The 20,665-nt window shown below is 42.4% G+C and overlaps 1 protein-coding gene across 1 annotated transcript in view; it reads left to right on the plus strand.

The window, feature by feature from the left end:
* CMIP (c-Maf inducing protein) overlaps nt 1–20,665 on the plus strand; it is a 193,585-nt gene that overhangs the window by 146,618 nt on the left and 26,302 nt on the right. The window contains exons 5-11 of the mRNA XM_034425425.3: nt 347–388; nt 1,984–2,046; nt 3,189–3,269; nt 11,335–11,438; nt 13,911–14,015; nt 15,575–15,928; nt 19,026–19,091. Of these exons, the coding sequence (XP_034281316.1) occupies nt 347–388; nt 1,984–2,046; nt 3,189–3,269; nt 11,335–11,438; nt 13,911–14,015; nt 15,575–15,928; nt 19,026–19,091 (815 nt within the window). The remainder of the gene's footprint in view (nt 1–346; nt 389–1,983; nt 2,047–3,188; nt 3,270–11,334; nt 11,439–13,910; nt 14,016–15,574; nt 15,929–19,025; nt 19,092–20,665) is intronic.

Below are 20,665 nucleotides of genomic sequence, written 5' to 3' on the forward strand. Positions count from 1 at the left end.
TGCTGAACCACTGGTTTGGTGGTCACGGGAGAATTTGAGATGGGAGATGTTGCTGGAGGAAACAGAGTCCACCAGTGTTGCAACTGGTGGTGTTCTCTTTCTCAGCAACTGGATCTTTTGAGTGATGTGTGATCAGTTAAAATCATCTAGCTTAATGGCTGATCCTCCAGGCTGATTGGAAATGGGGTCCTGGTGGATCTCGGAATCAATGCAGATTAATGATCATGGTGATGATTTGCCATTGATTTCTTAATGTAATCTCTAATGTAATGTAATCTCAATTTTGTATAAATGCAATCTTATCTCAATTTTGTAAAGCTAACGTTAATGTAACCTCAATTTTCAGGCGACCAATTTAACTGCTCAAGAGCATGAAAATATCATTGTGGTAAGTTACAAAAACTCTTTTATGGGGGGAATAATCTGTCTTGAGTCTGACTTCTCTAGGGTATTCTTTCTCCCTGATTTATTTTTTTTTAAATACAGATTTAACATGGTTTCATTCCAAGGTTACGCAGTCAAGAAATAGCTAAGAGCAGCATCTTAAGAGTTTGGGAACATTCTTTTCATTCCCCTAAAATATTTGGAGAGAAAGGATGGAGTTCAGGAAGCGGCAAGAATTAAATTTTACAGCCCATTTGTTGTGCAGCTTGTATTATAAGTATTCATTTACATTCAGAGTCTAAAATATTTAGTAGAATGTAAGGATTGAAAGTAGGGGACGTGGTGGTTCAGTGGCTAAGAGCTTGTCGATGGAAAGGTCGGCAGTTCAGCGGTTCGAATCTCTAGTGCCGTGTAACGGGGTGAGCTCCCGTTACTTGCCCCAGTTTCTGCCAACCTAGCAGTTCGAAAGCACATAAAAAAAATGCAAGTAGAAAAATAGGGACCACCTTTGGTGGGAAGGTAACAGCGTTCCATGCGCCTTCGGTGTTGAGTCATGCCAGCCACATGACCATGGAGACATCTTCAGACAGCACTGGTTCTTCGGCTTTGAAATGGAGATGAGCACTGTTTGGCTTTATTGTAGGCCTGTGGCTTTTGCATTTGTGTTGGTTGTCTCTTTAAATCCAAATGGAGAAGATACTCAAGCAGCTTGGTTTCCAAAGAATTGATGCTCTGAGAAAGAATTGTCATCTTTTTTGCAGAAGCTCTTCCTGTCTGATTGCAAAAACATCTGTTTTTGCAATCTGGTACCTGGAATTCTTTTAGCCCCAGGACAGACTAAACCTTGAAGAATCTTCTGTTCTGACAATACTTCATAATTTATAATAGTGGCAGCAGTGACATAATCTTATTATGTGGATACTGTTACTCTTAGTGCCGTTACGGCATGTAACTGCGTTTGGGTTGCCTAGCAATGGACAGAGAAAGGATGAAGTTAGGAATTGGAAAACAAGCGCTTTGTTGGAAAGGAAGAAGTTTCCACTTGCTTTGGAAAATTCCTGTGTTCCTCGTTTTGGTTTTTGTTCGATCAGGAAACTCTTCAAACAGGACTGTTAGGCCAAGGGGGAAAGATGGGCCCAAATGATCAGAGGTGGAAAAAGAGGTGATCTTCAGAATGTCTTAAGTAATACCCTGTTCCCCCAAAATAAGACATCCCCTGAAAGCAAATAGCAGAGGAAGAAACCACACCTCTTCGCTGCATACTTTTCCCCAGGATGCTCATCCATTAGTAACAGTTAAATTGCCACCCTGACCACTGTTGAACCTTCCGTGGAAATTGGGCTTCTTGGTGCTAGTGAGGTTCCATGTATGATTCATAAGGTAATCTTGTTTGTTTCTTCAGCCCAAATGTTTAGAAACCTCTTAAATCAAATGCAGTTCGGGATTCCGAAGAAGTCTTTTATCTAATCTCCTGTGGTAGCTTCGCCTTACTAGTTTTGCTCTTTTGTTCTTCTTATTTGACATGGAAGAATAATATAGAGACTATTTCTGAGGGTAACTACCAGAGTATAAATGAATATCATTCCTTCGTCATTTTAGGCACTTGCTCCTTTGCTGGAAAACAACCACCCACCACCTGACCTGTGCGAATTCTTTTGCAAGGTATTTCTGATGTCTTTGTTTCTTGTCTTCATTTTTGCAACCTATGTCCAAAAATGTCTTAGTGTCAGCTCCTTAAACAAGTTTAAGGTTTTGTTTGTAGAGAGTAAGGAAGGTAAGTCACCTTGATGGAAATACACAGAAACTGTTATCTAGACAAAACGGGATAAAACTTTTTTTTTTAATCCAAAGAAAATTGATAACATTCAGAAGTTTGCTTAGACAGGTGTCTCCCTTACCGGAGCATAAATGGAGGAGATACAATACAGTCTAAAGATGGCTGTTATTGTAGCCCCTCTCAATAAACGTGTTTTTTTTAAAGCTTTCTGCAGAGTTGATTTTTTGTCTGATCTACCTAGCGAGGCTGTCCATAACTACAGTTCTCCAAGATTAGCATGAATTATAAGCATCATGGTTGTTGGATGGATGGATGGCTAGATGAGATGGATGGATGGATGGATGGATGGATGGATGGATGGATGGATAGATAGATAGATAGATAGATAGATAGATAGATAGATAGATAGATAGATAGATAGATAGATAGATAGATAGATGATAGACAGACAGACAGACAGAGAGACAGACAGAGAGATATGTAGATAGATAATACAGAGATAGATACAGAGATAACGAGATAAATGAGCAAGCAAGCCAACAACTGTCTGGGATGAAAATTCATTTTGAGGGATGCTTTTGTATTTATTAACAACATTGTAGAACAGCTTCAATATGTTTCCAATTATAACACAGGACCTTTCTATGCCATTGAAAGAAATAATTCAAAATGTTGACATCTATTGGACTTTCCATCTAAAATTGGGAATTTTGGGTTGCTAAATACTGTAATCCAGTGTACCGTTGTGGACTATTAGATCTCACTTGCTTTTAACTGAGATGGTTTCCAGACCTGATAGCTTCAGAAAGAAGATGAACAGGCAATATGAGTGAGAAGTAATTTCTGCAGTCCTTACTGAGAAATACTTTAGAAACCCTTCACAAAAATCTATCCAGTAGATTGGGGAAGAGAGCCCTTATAACTGATAGTTAACTTGTTAAAATTAATAGAAACGCTGGGGTCATTAACGGCAATGGATTGTGTTTTTTCTCACCTCTTTTTAAACATAACCTTCTCTTTGACACAGCATTGCCGAGAACGCCCTCGGTCTATGGTGGTCATAGAAGTGTTCACTCCAGTGGTACAGAGAATTCTAAAACATAACATGGTGAGTCCATCACTTCGTTGCCTTGGTTCAGATATATCGGTACAACACCTTCACAATACTGCTATTTTATGTGGTCTGTTATGTCCATGTAACGTATTTATGGAACAAAGAAGCAGGTACAGTACTCAACTGCGTTGAAACTCATCAGATTTGGTACTCAATGTATCAAAATTGTTGTCCCGGTATTCGTCCTTTGTTTAGTACTTCAATGCATATGCTAGAACTTGTTGATGTAGGCTACCTTGTGACTCACTACATATATTCCTTATGGGAAAAAAATTGTTTAGTATGGATCATTTTTGGTACTCATTGAGCCTCCCGGAACCAATTAACGATGAGTACAGAGGTACCACTGTAGTCCTAAAATACTTAGCTTCATGCTTCAGTGGAAGTCCTATCCCCATGTTTAGCTAAAGAGGGAAATTTGGGGGAAATTTGTGGTTCTTTTCCCTCCTAAAGGCTACCTCTTCGTCTTTTGTGAAAAACAAGACATGGAAAGCAACTGTGGAAAAAAAAAACATCCATTTTCCCAAAGTGAAACATGGAATGGTTAAGTAAATATTCATAATCTACTCTCCTGCCTTTCTACCTGAAATGTTTTCTAGACCAGAGGTCTCCAACCTTGGCAACTTTTAAGACTCGCGGACTTCAACCACAAGTCTTTGCTGGCTGAGGAACTCTGGGAGTTGAAGTCCGCAAGTCTTAAAGTTGCCAAGGTTGGAGACCCCAGTTCTAGACACTATTTAATGGGAAGACTTATACGTACAACTTTCCTCATTTTGTTACCGGTACAGAAAGAACAAGCGATGTATTTACAGGTCTGACAGGCGAGAACAGAAATGTCCTTTCCTCCTTCAGGAGAGACTGTGATTTATTTTCACAAGTGCAGGAAGGTCTTAGCCTTTCTTTGCTCATCTCCTTGTTTCATCTTTCTTAATTGACTTTTATCCTTGGAAGTTGAATCAAGGAGCATGATTGGGCTGTAAAAGCTGCTGAAAAAAAATTACGCACTGCACCTTCTCTTCCCCCTCTCCCCCGCCCCAACTTCCTAGCATTTTCTTGCAACTGCAGGGTCTGTTTCTTTCGGATCAATTGAAAGATGATCCATTGGTTGCGACAGGATTTGACCAACGGACTTGTCACCCAACCCTGAGAGAGAGTTATTGGCTCAAAATCACCCAGCTGGCTTTCATGCCTGAGGCAGGACTAGAACTCACCATCTCCTGGTAGTGATTGCCCCAAAATCACCCAGCGAGCTTTCATGCCTAAGGCAGGACTAGAACTCACCATCTCCTGGTGATTGGCTCAATGTCACCGAGCCAGCTTTCTTGCCTAAGGTGGGACTAGAATTCCCAGTCTCCTGGTGATTGGCTCAAAATTATCCAGCCAGCTTTCATGCCTATGGCAGGACTAGAACTCACCATCTTCTGGTGATTAATCCAAAGTCACCCAGTTGGCTTTCATGCCTAAAGTGGGACTAGAAGTCAGAGTTTCCTGGTTTCTAGCCTGGTACCTTCACCACAAAGCCAAACTGATCTTTGTCAGTCTTTTCTGGGCTGAGAAACTGGATGGGGTCAAGCCTGATTAATATTTTGACGCAGACCCTAAGGAGCTGCCAAAGTTGTAGGAAGCTAGAGCAGAGGTCGGCAACCAACACTCAAAGAGCCACAAAGGCCCTAACAGGAAGCCCTCCGTTTAATTCTGGAGCCAACCGGAAGTCTGGTTCCCCCACCATAGAGTCTCCTCCTAGTGCAGCGTCCTTTTTCCTCTACCTGTCCTAACCGAAAGCCCTGTCAATTGTGGAGCTGACTGGCGGCAGGGAGCCACAGCAGAGGGATGAAAGAGCCACACGCGGCTCCAGAGCCGCAGGTTGCTGACCCCTGAGCTAGAGTCTACCGAAACAAGCTTCCAGAAGAAGATCATAGCAAACAGCTTCAAAAAACAAGTTCACAAGCTTCATATGCTAATCATGAGTCAGGTCTTAGTCAAAGAACTTTTTACTTTATGAGAGGTAGGTAGGGAGCCGGGCAAGTGATAGATCGATTCATCACTTGTCTTTCCAAACAACCAAGCAGGAGCTTCCAGGAGGGATTATGGAAGTATGATTGTGTGGTTTCTGAATCACACCTTGCAATTTCCAAGAAGGCTCCTGCCTCAGAGACTTCTTCCCACTTGTGGAGAAATGCACACAAAATTGTAGGAAAGTGTAGGGGAGGGCAAGACCTTCCTTTGAAGGGCAGAAAAAGGGAGGGCTGGAATATTGCGTGCCAATTATGTTAGACTAGGCCTGTCACATTTGATTAATTCAATGATACCACCACCTTTAGGAGAGAAATTCCTTGCGTGTCTAATCACACTTGGCCAATAAAGTATTCTATTTCATGTGCAAACAGTCTGCCGTGAAATCTCCAAATTCCGATACCAGGAACTCGAATCCATTTTGAGTAATCACGCCAGATAGAATGGAATGAGAACACTTCCATAAAGATTTATGCTTGATGACTAACCTATATAGTTTGTTCAATAAACCATAGAACAAGGCTGGGAGGGACCTGGGAGGTCTTCTAAGCCCAAACCTCTGACCAAGGCAGGAGACTTCATACCATCCTAGTCAAATAGCTATTCAATCTCTTCTTTAAAAAGTGATGGAGCACCCACAACTTCTGGAGGAAAGTCGTTCCACTGATTGTTTCCACTGTCAGATAATTTCTCCTTATTTCTAGATTGCTTCTCTCCTTGATTAGTTTCCACCCATTGCTTCTTGACCTGCCTTCTGGTGCTTTGGAGAATAGGTCGATCTACTCCTCTCTGTGACAAGCCCCTCAAATATTGGAAACACAGTTATGTATTCCCTAATTCTTCTCTTCAATAGGCAATGAAACATTGCCTATTGAAGAGTGGCAGCGTGCCACTCTTCAGTTGTGTGCAGCAGCTGCCAAAAAAAAAGCCAACACAGTTCTAGGCTGCATAAACATAGGGATAGAATCAAGATCATGTGAAGTGTTAATACCATTTTATAATGTCTTGGTAAGGCCACACTTGGAATAAGGCATCCAGTTTTGGTTGCCACGATGTAAAAAAGATGTGGAGACCCTAGAAGGAGTGCAGAGAAGAGCAACCAAGATGATTAGGGGACTGGAGGCTAAAATATACGAAGAACGGCTGCAGGAACTGGGTATGTCTAGTTTAATGAAAACAAGGACTAGGGGAGACATGATAGCAGTGTTCCAATATCTCAGGGGCTGCCACAAAGAAGAGGGAGCCAAGCTATTCTCCAAAGCATCTGAAGGCAGGACAAGAAGCAACAGGTGGAAACTAATCAAGGAGAGAAGCAACTTAGAACTAAGAAGGAATTCCCTGACAGTTAGGACAATTAATCAGTGGAACAACTTGCCTCCAGAAATTGTGAATGCTCCAACACTGGACGTTTTTAAGAAGGTATTGGATAACCATTTGTCTGAAGTGGTGTAGGGTTCCCTTCCTAAGCAGGTGGTTGGACTAGAAGACCTCCAAGGTCCCTTCCAACTCTGTTATTCTAAACATGGGTTTTTTTTAAAAAAAAACTTCATCAGTTTGACATGCTAATAAATTATCTTCGTGCTGATGTTGGAAGTCCTTAGCAATGTATAGATCACTCAGTTGCTTCCTTAAGTACAGTCATCCAATAAACCAGGCTGCCAGGGATGAGAGTTGTAGACTAAAACGAAGATTAGGTATTTGAAATTAGATCTCAATTGCTTTTGGTTCCCAAATATTTTTGGACTGCACTCCCCTCATCTTCAGGAGTTGTTGCATCCCAACTCTCTGGCCTCTAGAGGCTTTTGGGAGGTCAGGATTGATGGGGTATGCAATTTGGAATTATCTAGAAATTTAAGACTATGAAAGGTTGTATTTAATAACTAGAATAAAGAACAGAAACTCAAACTCCCTCATCCATTACAGGGTTTCCTTCATCAGTTGGGTGACAAAAAGTCATGAACACAAAATATTACTTTAATGCAACTATTTTGAAGTCTACCCTGTTTCCCCCAAAATAAGACATCCCCTGATGATAAGTCCATTTGGGTTTTTGAGCGCATGGCAATAAGGCCAAGCGCTTATTTCAGGGTTCAAAAAAGTATAAGACAGGGTCTTATTTTCAGGGAAACATGGTAGTTATATACTAGACTTATACCACCTATACTAAACCATTGTTTTTCTCACTGGGGTACATTGAATAAGGTTCAGTTGGGAATCCTACTCAACCTTACTAAAGCTTCAATTCACATGATATGCTAAGCCATAAACCATGGTTTATATAGGACAGAAGATCTGGATTTACATTACATGCTAAATTGAAAGGTCATTATTGTTTATAGCAATATATCCACTAGGCCAGAACATGTTATGAAGGAGAGCAGTCGTCCCCTCCAAACCCTGAAAATTGCTAACAAGTGTTAACAAAATTAGATTCAATAGCCTGATTTTATATTCTTATGTCTGCCTCCGTTGTCCTATTAAATATAGATTTTAATCCATTGAAAGCAACGTAATTGCTTGAGTAGTATTTTTTTTAATTAGGCAGCAACCTTCCTCTGAATCAGTTGCCCAAACCCTAGGATGAAACAATGACCTTTATGCTTTGCAGCAAATCTTTTGGTTTACAAGTAGCACAAACCCTTAAAAAAAATAAAAAAAAATAAAAATGCACCCAGGCTGATTTCGCAGAGTTTTGCAAGACTGAAACATTGCAACATGAAACGGCTTGTGCCAAGAGGCTGGAGTTTCGTCTGCAACTTTTCACTTGGCTGCTCATGTGTCTGCCTCTTGCAAGAATCTGGTGGCACGTTTCACATGTGCAATTTAAAAAAAAAAAATCTGCACAGCCCTTCAAGAAAGAAAAGCTATCTTAGAGGGAGCCCACTGTGGGATTATCCCCAAATAGTGTCAGTTCCAGTATGCAAAAGACAGTTGACAATCTGTTGGAGCTGCTGAGGAAGATCCTTTTTAACTGCCAGGGTGCTTTGACTAACCAGGATAGATAATGAAAAGCTGAGATTTATGGTCTGCCTTCTGCAACTTCATTTTCTCCGCAGTCAATGTTCAAATGTTCAGCTTTCGCATTGCCCCGGCTCTAAAAAGACTCAATCTCTTCTTGGTCCTGATGAATTTGGAGAACCGCCATTTGTGATATCATACAAACATTTGTTATGCTAATGGCATTCTAAGTGGAGGCATAAATCAGTCAAAACATCTCGACTCCTTTTGTGAGTTTGTGCAGTCCTGTTCGCTGGCCAAGCAGGGGGCTGACAAACACAAGAGTCGGCCGGCCGAGGGACTGAGGAATTTCACAAAGAAAGGAGCACAAGGCGTCCGCAGCGGGCAATCAATCATGACTGCCTGCACCCCTTCTGAACCAATCACATTTGCAACGTATGTCTAAAACTGTTCCTGAACTTTTTCGTACCAGTTTTTAAGAATACCCCTGCCTTCATAGCTGGACAGGACAAATGTTGCGGTGTGGCACCCTTAACAACATAAAAGAATGTGAAATACCTTCATTTGGGTACCTGGCGATTTAGCTGTGCCCTCTTCCACTCTGGTAGACAAAAACAACAGCAATAGCAATAGGATTTAGCAATAGCACTTAGACTTATTTACCGCTTCACAGTGCTTTACAGAGTCAGCTTATCGCCCCCAACAATCGGGGTCCTCATTTTAATGACCTCGGAAGGATGGAAGGCTGAGTCGACCTTGAGCCGGTGAGATTCAAGCTACCAAATTGCTGGCAGCCGGCAGTCAGCAGAAGTAGCCTGCAGTACTGCATTCTAACCATTGCGCCACCACGGCTCACGACTTAGATGTATATGCCCCTTCACAATGCTTCACAGCTCTCTCTGAGTGGTTTAGAGTCAGCCTTGTTGCCCCCAACAATCTGGGTTCTCATTTTATCAACCTTGGAAGGATGGAAGGCTGAGTCAACCTTGACCCAGTCAGGATCGAACTCCTGGCTGTGTACAGAATGAGCATGCATTCTAACCACTGTAACACCTCCAGGACGCACTTCGCAATTTCCCCCTTCTCTTTTGGGTGGTGAACATGTTTAGTTATCTTTGGGCTGCTTCCCTTTCTTTCAGCAGAGGTATTTTTCTCCTAAATTGTTTATGTCTCACTGTCCCTTGATCTCGTCAACTCGTGACTCCCTGTGGCTCTCATTTGGGCTACATAAGGTCCTGAGCAAAAGAATGACTTCATGGTTGGTCTTTAATGTGGACATGCATCCTGAAGCCTTCCAGATGTTCGTGGTGGCCCATAGCTTCCATCCACAATGGAAGACATAGCCCGAAACCTCTGGAGAACATTCGATTTTGTTGACCAATTTAGACTACGGCGTGTCCCGCAATCAACCCTTATTTCCAAGTAAAACCGAAGACCCAACTGTTCAAAAGAAAAGAAGGATACCTATTGCCTGAAGCTATCCACCGAGCTCGGCGTCCGAAGCTGTGAAGCTCACCAGTGTTGTAATAACATAACAGCAGCAAATTAAATAACTAGCAAATTTGCTGCTTTTTCGTGACATCTAAAATCAGCTGGCTGACTCAGAATCGGCCTGGCCCTTATTTGGCATGTTTATTCTTTTTTTTTTTTTTTGCAAACTTTTTTTGGAGCACGTTTCATTCGAGCAAGAAAAACCTTTCAACCACCCAATCTTGCAAATGGCAACTTCAGAGCTGTGGAAGTTGGCAAGCAATTGAAGAAACGGTAACAAGTTATGGGCATATCTTGGAAAGCGACCTTCCTGCGTTGGTGGCATTTGAATTTTAGTAATTAAATAGGTGGGGTTATTTTAATCCAGTTGTCTAATTGGTGGGCCATACCTCCCAGCCAACCCAGTTAGTCAGGCTGGTTGGGGAAGATGGTTGTTGCACTCAGGGTATCTGTAGGGCACAAGGTTGAGTAATGTTGTTTCAATTATGAGCCATGGTGGCGCAGTGGTTAGAGTGCAGTACTGCAGGCTACTTCTGCTGACTGCCGGCTGCCTGCAATTTGGCAATTCGAATCTCACCAGGCTCAAGGTTGATGCAGCCTTCCATCCTTCCGAGGTCGGTAAAATGAGGACCCAGATTGTTGGGGACAATATATGCTGACTCTGTAAAACTGCTTAGAGAGGGCAGTAAAGCACTGTGAAGCAATATATTGGTCTAAGTCAGGGGTCTGCAACCTTAAACACTCAAAGAGCCATTTGGACCCACAGAAAAGAAATCACCGGGAATCACAAAATCCTTCCCGTGCCTGACTATCTCTTGAGCAGCCACAAAACTAGCCTATGAAGTTGAATTAAACGTTCTGTTTTCTTCTGAACCTTTTCTTTTCTTGGATTTATCCATGGTTGGCCTACCGGGGGTTGAAAAGCTCAATAAATCGCGTGCCAGTGGGTGTCTCACATTGGCGGTTGTGACGCATATTTTGAGTGACAGGGAGCCGCAGCACAGGGGAGAAAGAGCCACATGCGGCTCCAGAGCTGCAGGTTGCTGACCCCTTGTCTAAGTGCTATTGCTATTAATTAAAAAAAAAGAGTACATGGTGTCCTTGACTTATAACCATCATTGGGAACCAGAATTTCAGTTGCTAAACCAGGTGAATCATGCACCATTTTACAACCATTCTTGCCACGGTTGTTAAGCGAAACACTGCAAGGATTAAGTGAATTACATGGTTGTTCAGGGGAACCTGACTTCTCTCATTGACTTTGCTTGTCTGAAACCACCTGAAAAGTTCACAAGCCATGATCACATGACCCCGGAGACTGCAACTGTTGTAAATACATGTCAGTTGCCAAGCATCCAAATTTTGATCACCTGCCATGAGGATGCTGTTACAGTCATAAGTGTGAGCACCGGTCCTAGATCATGTTTTTCAATGCTGTTGTAACTTTGATCACTAAATGAATGGTTATAAGTCAAAGAATATCTGTATAAATACCGATTAAAACTTTTCCATTCCTCAAAATCTCTTTATTGAAAGTCCAGATCTTGGCACTTCCGTGTCTTAAATATCTCCTTTTTTTTCCTTCTGTTTTGCAAAGGATTTTGGTAAATGTCCTCGGTTGCGGCTCTTCACTCAGGAGTATATTCTGGCCTTGAATGAACTGAATGCAGGCATGGAAGTGGTAAAGAAATTTATCCACAGGTAAATATGCGCGTGTGGTCAAAATCTCTGTTCCCTTTGTAGGACATTTGTCTCGTCTTCGCTTCAATGGCTTTCCTTGCCAGTAGCTTTGATAAACTAACATTTTGCCATGAGTTTAATGTCAGGGTTCTGACAGATGCCCTAATTAAATCATGAGTCTCGCGCCAAGTGAAGCCAGCTCTGACCCTACGTAATTTACGCTCCAGTTATGACGCTGTTTTCCCCCTTCCCCCCAGGGTGTGTCATCTATCACATTTGCCAACTGAGCAATTTCACGGGTTGTAGAGGTCACTCCCCTCGGCTGCTGTAGGTAACCCTGGGATACAGCCTTGAGAGAGATAAGCGTGGAATGGGTATCCGTTTTTGGCTGCTGTGCAGTTTTGCCGGTTTCCCATCCCCCCTGGCCTATGGCAACTCGAAAGCAGGCCAGGGATGCTTTGCGAGTTGACATTTAACTTACCTGCAAAAACAAGGAAGGGTGTTTGTCTGTGGAGATTCTCAGTCATCCAGGTCAGGGTTGTCCCGAAGGTGCTTTTTCAAAAGGCAGCTGTCAAGTTTCAAGGTCATCTCAAATAAATTGCATTTCAAACAAAGTGTTTGATGAAAAACCTCCCATTTATTAAGCACAACATTCTAACTCCGACTCCATCGTAGCCAACACTGACTTCCAGACCCAAAACCCTCCCTTTCCATTCCTCACTCCTCTGCACTCATTGGCCATCTTCCAGGTCACTCTACCCCTAATCTATTGCTCCAGCTCAAAGGAATTTCCCCCCTCCCATCCCATCTCCTAGGGGATATTATCTCCAGGGAAAATAAGTAGGTGAAAAGTCAAACGTCCCTTTCCAGACGCCTCCGCTTCTCCTTCTTATGTCATCACTAGAGTAAATGCAGCTTGAAGTGCTGACAGCAGCTGGACTTTGTTTTTCCTTGAAGATACTTTGCTACTTCTCATCCAAGAAGCTTCTTCAGTTCTGATTGAATGCTAGTGGAGGAAAGGATTTAAAAGAGGGGTCTCTTTTAAGGTTTGAAAGAGTCCATCTGCATTAAGATTGAACAGCCCTCTCTCAGCAGAAGGGAGAGGGATATGACACTACCTATCTCCTGTTTACAACACAATCCTTTCAGCAGCTCCAAAAAGGCCCCACACCCATTTGCACTATTCAGATGAACTCGAGGGCACAGATAAACCTCAAAGTGGCCTCAATGACTCTCAGAGAGAGTGCTAACAACCAGATGACTGCACGGAATTTAAATCCTTCCATCTTCTACCCTTCAGTCAGAACTGAGGAAGCTTCTTGGATGAGAAGTGAAACTTCTTCAAGGAAAAACGAAGTCCAGTTGCCTTTTGGAAAAGCACCTTTGGGATAAAGAAGGGCGTTTTCTCTCAACATTGGCCCATAATTTAGCAAACCTTCTCATCCTAGGAGGATCCAAACCTTTGCTGTGTTTCGTTTCCATTCATCAGTGAATCAATCAATATTTATTTTGGTCAACAACCGGCAAAAACTTCAAAGAACAAAAACAGATTGAAGCAAATAAATACAATAATGTACTAACAACTAGTAGAATGCATCACAGACCTATAACACTCATTCCTTTATTATTATGCTAATACACTTGTTACCTGGGTGGTAAATTGTAAAACTTTAATAAGTATAAAATAAAAGTCAATACTATTTCCAAAGGGGCTTGGCATTCTGCAATCCCAATGGAACCAAATCGGGGGAACTGGATTAAGGATTTGTATGGTCCTTGGAGGTTTGATGGTTTTCTTGCAGATACCATATTTTTTGGAGTATAAGAAGCCCCTTTTTCCTCCCTAAAGGGGGGTGAAAATTTAGGTGCATCATATACATCGAATGTAGCCCCACCCTTTGGCCTCTGCCTCCCAGCAGTTTACCTCCTTGCAGCAAGCAGCAAGAAGAAACAGTTCCTTTCAGCTTCAGCACAACCTAATTAGCACAAGTTGATTGGATCGGCCGCCCAACTCTCAGCTGTTTTGCGTGGGCCTCTGCTGCTTGCTGCAAGGTGGTAAATTGCTAGGAGCAAATTTTTTTTTTTCGTTATGCAAACAAGCTATGCTGAAAACGAAAATGAAAGTAAAGCAGGCTATTTGCTGTTTGCTGCAAGGAGACAAAATTGCTGGGAGGCAGAGGCAGATTTCTTTTTCTTGTTTTCCTCACCAAAAAAGGTAGGTGTGTCTCATAGTCTGGAGCGTCTTATACTCCGAAAAATACGGTATATCATTATCTTACAAAGTAAACCCCACTCCATTCTAATACTGATGATGTCACCCAGTTGGGTCATGAAACATCTGCAAGAAAACAATCGATCTCAGAGGGCACCAAGGTCCTCACACTTCAACCCTGAGCTACAAAAGTTCTCTTCTGTTAGACTTTATGCTTGCTCCTTCCTTAACAATGCTCTTTGTGGACACACCATCTCACATCCCTGTTCCTGTCATTCCAGTATGCACGGCCCAACCGGCCAGTGTCCGCATCCACGGGTCCTTCCGAATCTCGTTGCCGTCTGTCTAGCAGCCATTTATTCTTGCTACGAAGAATTCATCAACAGGTCAGTCACCTGCATCCCCCCCAATGAGCCCCTTTGGGGAAAACCATCACAGAAGGAAAATGCACTTGCATCAAAATGTGAATAGAATGGAGGGGAGGGGAATGGAATGGAATGGAATGGAATGGAGGGGAGGGGAATGGAATGGAATGGAATAGAATAGAATAGAATAGAATAGAATAGAATAGAATAGAATAGAATAGAATAGAATAGAATAGAATAGAATAGAATAGAATAGAATAGAATAGAATAGTGGGATGGGATAGGATAGGATAGGATAGGATAGGATAGGATAGGATAGGATAGGATGATGGAATGGAATGGAACGGAACGGAACAACAGAACAGAACAGAATAGAATAGAATAGAATAGAATAGAATAGAATAGAATAGAATAGAATAATAGAATGGAAGATTGGAAGAATAGAAATGGGATGGAATAGAATAGAATAGAATAGAATAGAATAGAATAGAATAGAATAGAATAGAATAGAATAGAATAACAGAGTTGGAAGGGACCTTGGAGGTCTTCTAGTCCAGCCCCCAATAGTATAGGAGAACCTATACTATTTCAGATAAGTGACTGTCCAGTCTCTTCTTAAAAACCTCCAGTGATGGAGCATCCACGATTTCTGAAGACAACTTCTGTTCCACTGGTTAATTGTCCTCACTGTTAGGAAGTTTCTCCTTAATTCCAGGTTGCTTTTCTCCTTGAATAGTTTCCATCCATCGTTTCTTTGTCCTATGTTCTGGTGCTTTGTAGAATAAGTTGACCCCCTCTTCTTTGTGGCAGCCCCTCAAATACTGGAACACTGCTATCATGTCCCCCCTTAGTCCTCCTTTTCTCTAGACTGGCCAAACCCAAATCCTGCAGCCGTTTTTCATATGTTTTAGTCTCCAGGCCTTTTCCCAGCAAGCTCTACAGGGACAGGTGGAGGAAGACGTGGGTGGAGGTATTTCTCTTATATTGGGGTGAAAAGGTGAGGAACAGGACAGATTTGGAGTTTTGCAAGCATGACGTGGGAGACCTTTGGTTGGTAGAAGACAAACCAGCTCACCAGGAGGCTTCTCTATTAACTCTCTGTGGAGCTCAGGAAACCTTCTGACAAAGAGGCAACTGCTTTGCTTTTCCATAAACCCCATTTTCTAGGAAATTGAGTTGACTTTCCCGGTGGGCTGTTTATTGAAAGAAACGTTGCGTCATCATTTTGCATCCTCGGGACCAGCCGATTGCATTCTTCCCCAGAATGGCCAAGTTCACAGACTGCCACAAAAGGGGGGGTTGCGTTGCAAATTCCTTTCGGGAGACATCTGTTTTCTTCTGGTATAAATAGGACAATGTAATTGCAGCTGGCCAAGATTTAAAAAAAAAAAAAACACAGAAAGAGGCGGACACAGCAATAAAACAAAAAAAACAAAAAACGAGGACATCTTCCAAGACTTTGCGAAGTTGTTGTCTGGCCTCTCTTCCCCCTTATTTCTGTTATTTATGTCTGGCAACTTCAACTTATTTATTCTTTCCCTTTTTTGTGTTGTTTTTTCTTCTCTCCCTTCCTGCGACAGCCGGGACAATTCTCCAAGCCTGAAGGAAATTCGGAATGGCTGCCAGCAGCCTTGCGACCGCAAGCCCAATCTGCCTCTTCGTCTTCTCCACACCAGCCCTGACCTGATGTCCCGGGAAGCTACACTGGCTGAATCCCGCCTCAAGTCAGTCATTGTCACGTCCAATGAGATCCACGTGGAGGTGGAACGCAACAACATGGCCAACCAGAAGATGACCGCCAGCGTCGGCAACGACAGCGAGCCCAACCTGATCGACTGTTTGATGGTCAGCCCCACCTGCAGTAGCATTAGCATCGAACTCAGCGCTCAGGCCGACCGTATCCTCGGCTGCTTTGTGGAAATACTCAAGATGCTGTGAGTTGCCCTTCTCCACGGCTTTCCAGATAGCCCACATGAGTTTCTCGGGTTCCTGTGGGGGAGCGTGGGGGTACATGCACACCCAGTGGCCTCCTTTCTCTCTCTCTTTTTTAAAATAATGTTTATTGAATTTTCCAACATTTAGAATAGAATAGAATAACAGAGTTGGAAGGGACCTTGGAGGTCTTCTAGTCCAACCCCCTGCTTAGGCAGGAAACCCTACACCACTTCAGACAAATGGTTATCCAACATCTTCTTAAAAACTTCCAGTGTTGGGGCGTTCACAACTTCTGCAGGCAAGTTGTTCCACTTATTAATTGTTCAGGAAATTTCTCCTTAGTTCTAAATTGCTTCTGTCCTTGATTAGTTTCCACCCATTGCTTCTTGTCCTACCCTCAGGTGCTTTGAAGAATAGTTTGACTCCCTCTTCTTTGGGGCAGCCCCTGAGATATTGGAAGACTGCTATCATGTCTCCCCTAGTCCTTCTCTTCATCAGACTAGACACACCCAGTTCCTGCAACCGTTCCGCATATGTTTTAGCCTCCACAAACACAAGACACAAATTTACACTTATAACAGCTTTTCCATGCCAGTATCTATAGCTTTCGTAACAGTCATATTTACATAGATCCTACTTCTATATATCACTATCCCAAGTTATATCCTCATTTAAGTTATAGTTACATCTTCTCGCAAATCAATATCCTATATTTCTTATAAATTTTACAATTTATATATTACACTTTTACATCTTATACCTTAAGTTTTACGTTTGCTCTCAAGCCGGGAATACCATCTATTCCAAATTTGATAGTACTCGGTTTCTTCCCTTTCCTTCATTTCCATAGACAGTCTATCCATCTCTGCACATTCATAAATTTTCCTTATTATAATTTGGTCTGGAGGTGTATCTGTTTGTTTCCAATTCTGTGCTACTTGCGGTTAAGATATGTAATGTTAAATATTGCAGTTCTTTCCCCATTTTCCCATCAAAAATACCCAGAAGAAACAGTTCCGGCCTCAATGCTATCCTTTCTTCGGTTATTTCTTCCAGCCACTTTCTTATCTTATACCAATATTTTTTAAACTTGGGGCAGGTCCACCACATGTGGTAGAATGTTCCCTGCTTATAGTCACATTTCCAGCACTCCGGCGATTGGTTTGAGAACATCTTGGCCAATCTGGCTGGTGGCAAATGCAGTGGCCTTCTTTCTCAACGTCAGCAAGAAGCCCATGAAACTATGGCAGGTGTGCCGCTTCCACCACATCTTGGGAAGTAGATTATCTCAATGGGAGTCGTCGAGCCAGTCCGTTGTTTTCTTTTCCTCCTCCATCTTCCCAGAGTCTTCTTGCCGCTGGGTTTCAGATCAGCTTTCAGGGCTCAGGACCCCGGACAGCACCCCGATATCCAGGGAGCTGGTGAATTAATCCAGATTTGGGTTAATGTCAGGGTTCCAAGTAACACCCCCAACGAAATAAATCTCCGAGGCTTGAGTTTCCTCAAAGTTACATTTTATTAGAGATGTCATATTGGCACATCTGGGAAAACCCGAATCTGAAAGTTTCCAGGTTTTCTTCACCCAAAGGAAAGTTCAAGTCCCTGCCCAGCACCCACAAGTCCATCACATGGTCCAATCAAAGCACTGTCCCGACTGGACAGTGCCTCCCAGTTCCAAACCTCCAGATGCAGGGCAAGTTGGCCTTGACTTTCTGAGAAAGGAATGTTATTATGACTATATATCACCCTGGCTCCATACAATTTCCCCCTCCCAGTTTCCCACAGTAGTAAACATGGCAGGTCTGAAGGCCCAATGAAAAAGATGGCTTCCAGGCCTGACAGCAGGTAGCATAGTAGTACATCTAACGTCGTTCCTCAAGGGTGTATGTTCAACGCAGCATCTAATCCTGCTGGTGGAACTCCGAAAAGATGCTCCTCACACTGACTTTCCAAACAGTCCTTCCTTGGTTAAGTGTGCCTATACATCCACCTGTCTTCTTCTCAATTTCAGCAGGAATCCCATGAAGCAAGCAGATAGCATAGTAGTAAATCTAACGCTGTTCCTCAAGGATGGATGTTCAACGCAGCAGCTAATCCTGCTGGTGGATCTCTATAAATGACATTCCCAAACAGTGCACATGACTTTCTTGAGTTAAATGCCCTCGTATATATACATGTGTGTGTGTGCACATGTGCATTTCTACCTGCCTTCTTTTCAACATCAAGAGGAATCCCATGAAAAGTGCAAATAGCATAGTAGTAAATCTAACACTGTTCCTGGGTGTTGGAAGAGGTATCTAGTCCTGCTGGTGGAATTCCAAAATTAGCATGAAGGATGAAAGGGGTCATTTTCATTTGCATGTTGACCCCTTAGCACATGTCACAGGTCAGGTGGAGCCTGTGTTTCTGTTTCTAATCCCAGCAACTCTTGTTCCATTGGAGGATTATATAGAGTAACAAGTTTGTGTTAAGTCAGCACTACTTCCTTGCAAAAGGCAACAGAACTGCAGATTGCAGGTTCAACAATAACAAGAAATGGAATTAACATAGATAAAACACATGGTGGGCCGAGGGGACTATTAGGGTTTTCACCATCAGGCCAATTTATTTATTTATTTTTATTTATTTGTTCCTATTTCTATACCGCCCTTCTCCAAATAGGACTCAGGGCGGTGAACAGCCAAAGTAAAAAACAGAACATACAAAATTTAAAAGCAGTTTAAAATAATTAAATATTTTGGCCGTAAATTAAAACAACCCAATTTAAAATCAATTTAAAATTTAACTCAAGCCATTAAAAAAGTTGGAAGTTGAATAAATGAAGTTGGACTTGGATAGCCATTTCTAGGTACTCTCTAAGGTGCTGAAACTATGATTTCCAGAATTCGCATCTAGGATAGTCAATGACCAGGAGGGTTGAGTTATTGGAAGACTCATCTGGGTAGCTCCAAGGGCATCAGATTAAAGAAGGCGCCAGAGACTAAGGTTAAACTCATGCACAAACACAACACCAAACTATGCTGGCTAGAAATATAGCTTATTCACAGCAGTAAATTCTGCATGGAGTTTAAGCTAATTGTGGTTTTCTAATTACAGATCAGATTACGAAGATTGGAGACCAGCTCTGGCCAGTTTGCTCCAGCCCATCCCGTTCCCCAAAGAGTAAGTTTTTGTTTTTTGGATGTTTTATTTACCTATTTCCCTGGTAGATAGCTTGCATTAGTCAGAGCAAACTAGATTAAGATTTAATAGGAGAGATGTAGCTTATAGCTAAGATTTGTCTGTAAGTCAGGGAAAATGGTAGTTAGTCAGAACAAGATCACATTTGTTTTCTTTATTTTAAATACATATATTTTGCAGTTCTGGGGCATCCTCACTACTAATATTAGTTAACAGTCAACACAACTGTTAACTGTTCAAAATACAGTAAAATTCTATACAGTGTAACCAAAACAGCAGTGAGAGGTCTAATCGTAAAGCAAAGGCATTAAAATCTGAATCGATATTTTTTTGCCTTTGTAATACAAAAAAACCCCCACAGCGTTCCACCATTTAAACTGCAGCCACAAAGAACATTGTTGTGGCAGTTTACCTTTTCCTTTCTCCCTCTTTAAAAAAAAAAAAAAAAAGATATGCGCAAAGCTGCAAATTAAAATAATTTTGAAAATGTCAAAACAATGACTAGGGTATAATTGCACAAGGACTTACATGATCACCCCCTGAGCTTTTGTGAGATTTGAAAGGTGGACCTCCTAGGTTTTCACAGAAGAGTAGTCATTAACTGAGAATAGCAATAGCATTAGCATTTAGACTTATATACCGCTTCACAGCGCTTTTACAGCCCTCTCTAAGCAGTTTACAGAGTCAGCCTATTGCCTCCAACAATCTGCATCCTGGTTTTACTCACCACGGAAGGATGGAAGCCTAAGTCAACCCTGAGCCCTGTCAGGATCAAACTCCTGGCAGTGGGCAAAGTTAGCCTGCAATACTGCATTCTAACCCCAGCATCACCAAGGAAAGGAAGGTGAAGGAGAGGGAGGGAGGGAGGAAGGAAGGAGGGAGGGAGGGACGGATGGATGGACAGACGAACAGATGAATGAATAAAGGGCAATATTAATAGCACTTAGACTTCTATACCGCTTCACAGTGCTTTTATAGCCCTCTCTAAGCGGTTTACAGAGTCAGCCCCTTGCCCCCCAACAATTTGGGTCCTCATTTTACCCACCTCGGAAGGATGGAAGGCTGAGTCAACCTTGAGCCTGGTGAAATTTGAGCTGCCAAATTGCAGGCAGCCGGCAGTGAGCAGAAGTAGCCTGCAGTACTGCACTCTGACCATTGCACCACCACGGCCACAGGGAAGGTTGCCAGACCCACCTAAATCTTAAAAAATGGGAGTTCCAGCCTCAGACGTAGGTGGAAGAAGGGACTTCTCAAAACATGGAAACGAAAAGTAAACATGGTCCTTTGTGGGGATCAAACAAGAGGTCAGTGGTTGTCTCAGCAGATGATGTATGAGGACAAGACTAGCCCCACCGAAAGAAGACGCATCAAACCACATGTCATTCCGCAAACAGAGTGTTTGAATCCAGCGAAACAGTTCCTGATTGTCCCTCTGAAGCTTATTAATGACACCAGTGTTTATGAAATGAAGATCTCTCTGCGGGGTGAACATTACAGCCTATAATCATCCAATTTGCAAGCTTAAGGCTCCCTGGGGAGCCTGGTGCCTTGAAAGG

Source organism: Pantherophis guttatus, chromosome 11 (genome assembly GCF_059756535.1).
Source record: "Pantherophis guttatus breed Tessera chromosome 11, ASM5975653v1, whole genome shotgun sequence".
NCBI classification, from domain to species: Eukaryota; Metazoa; Chordata; class Lepidosauria; order Squamata; family Colubridae; genus Pantherophis; species Pantherophis guttatus.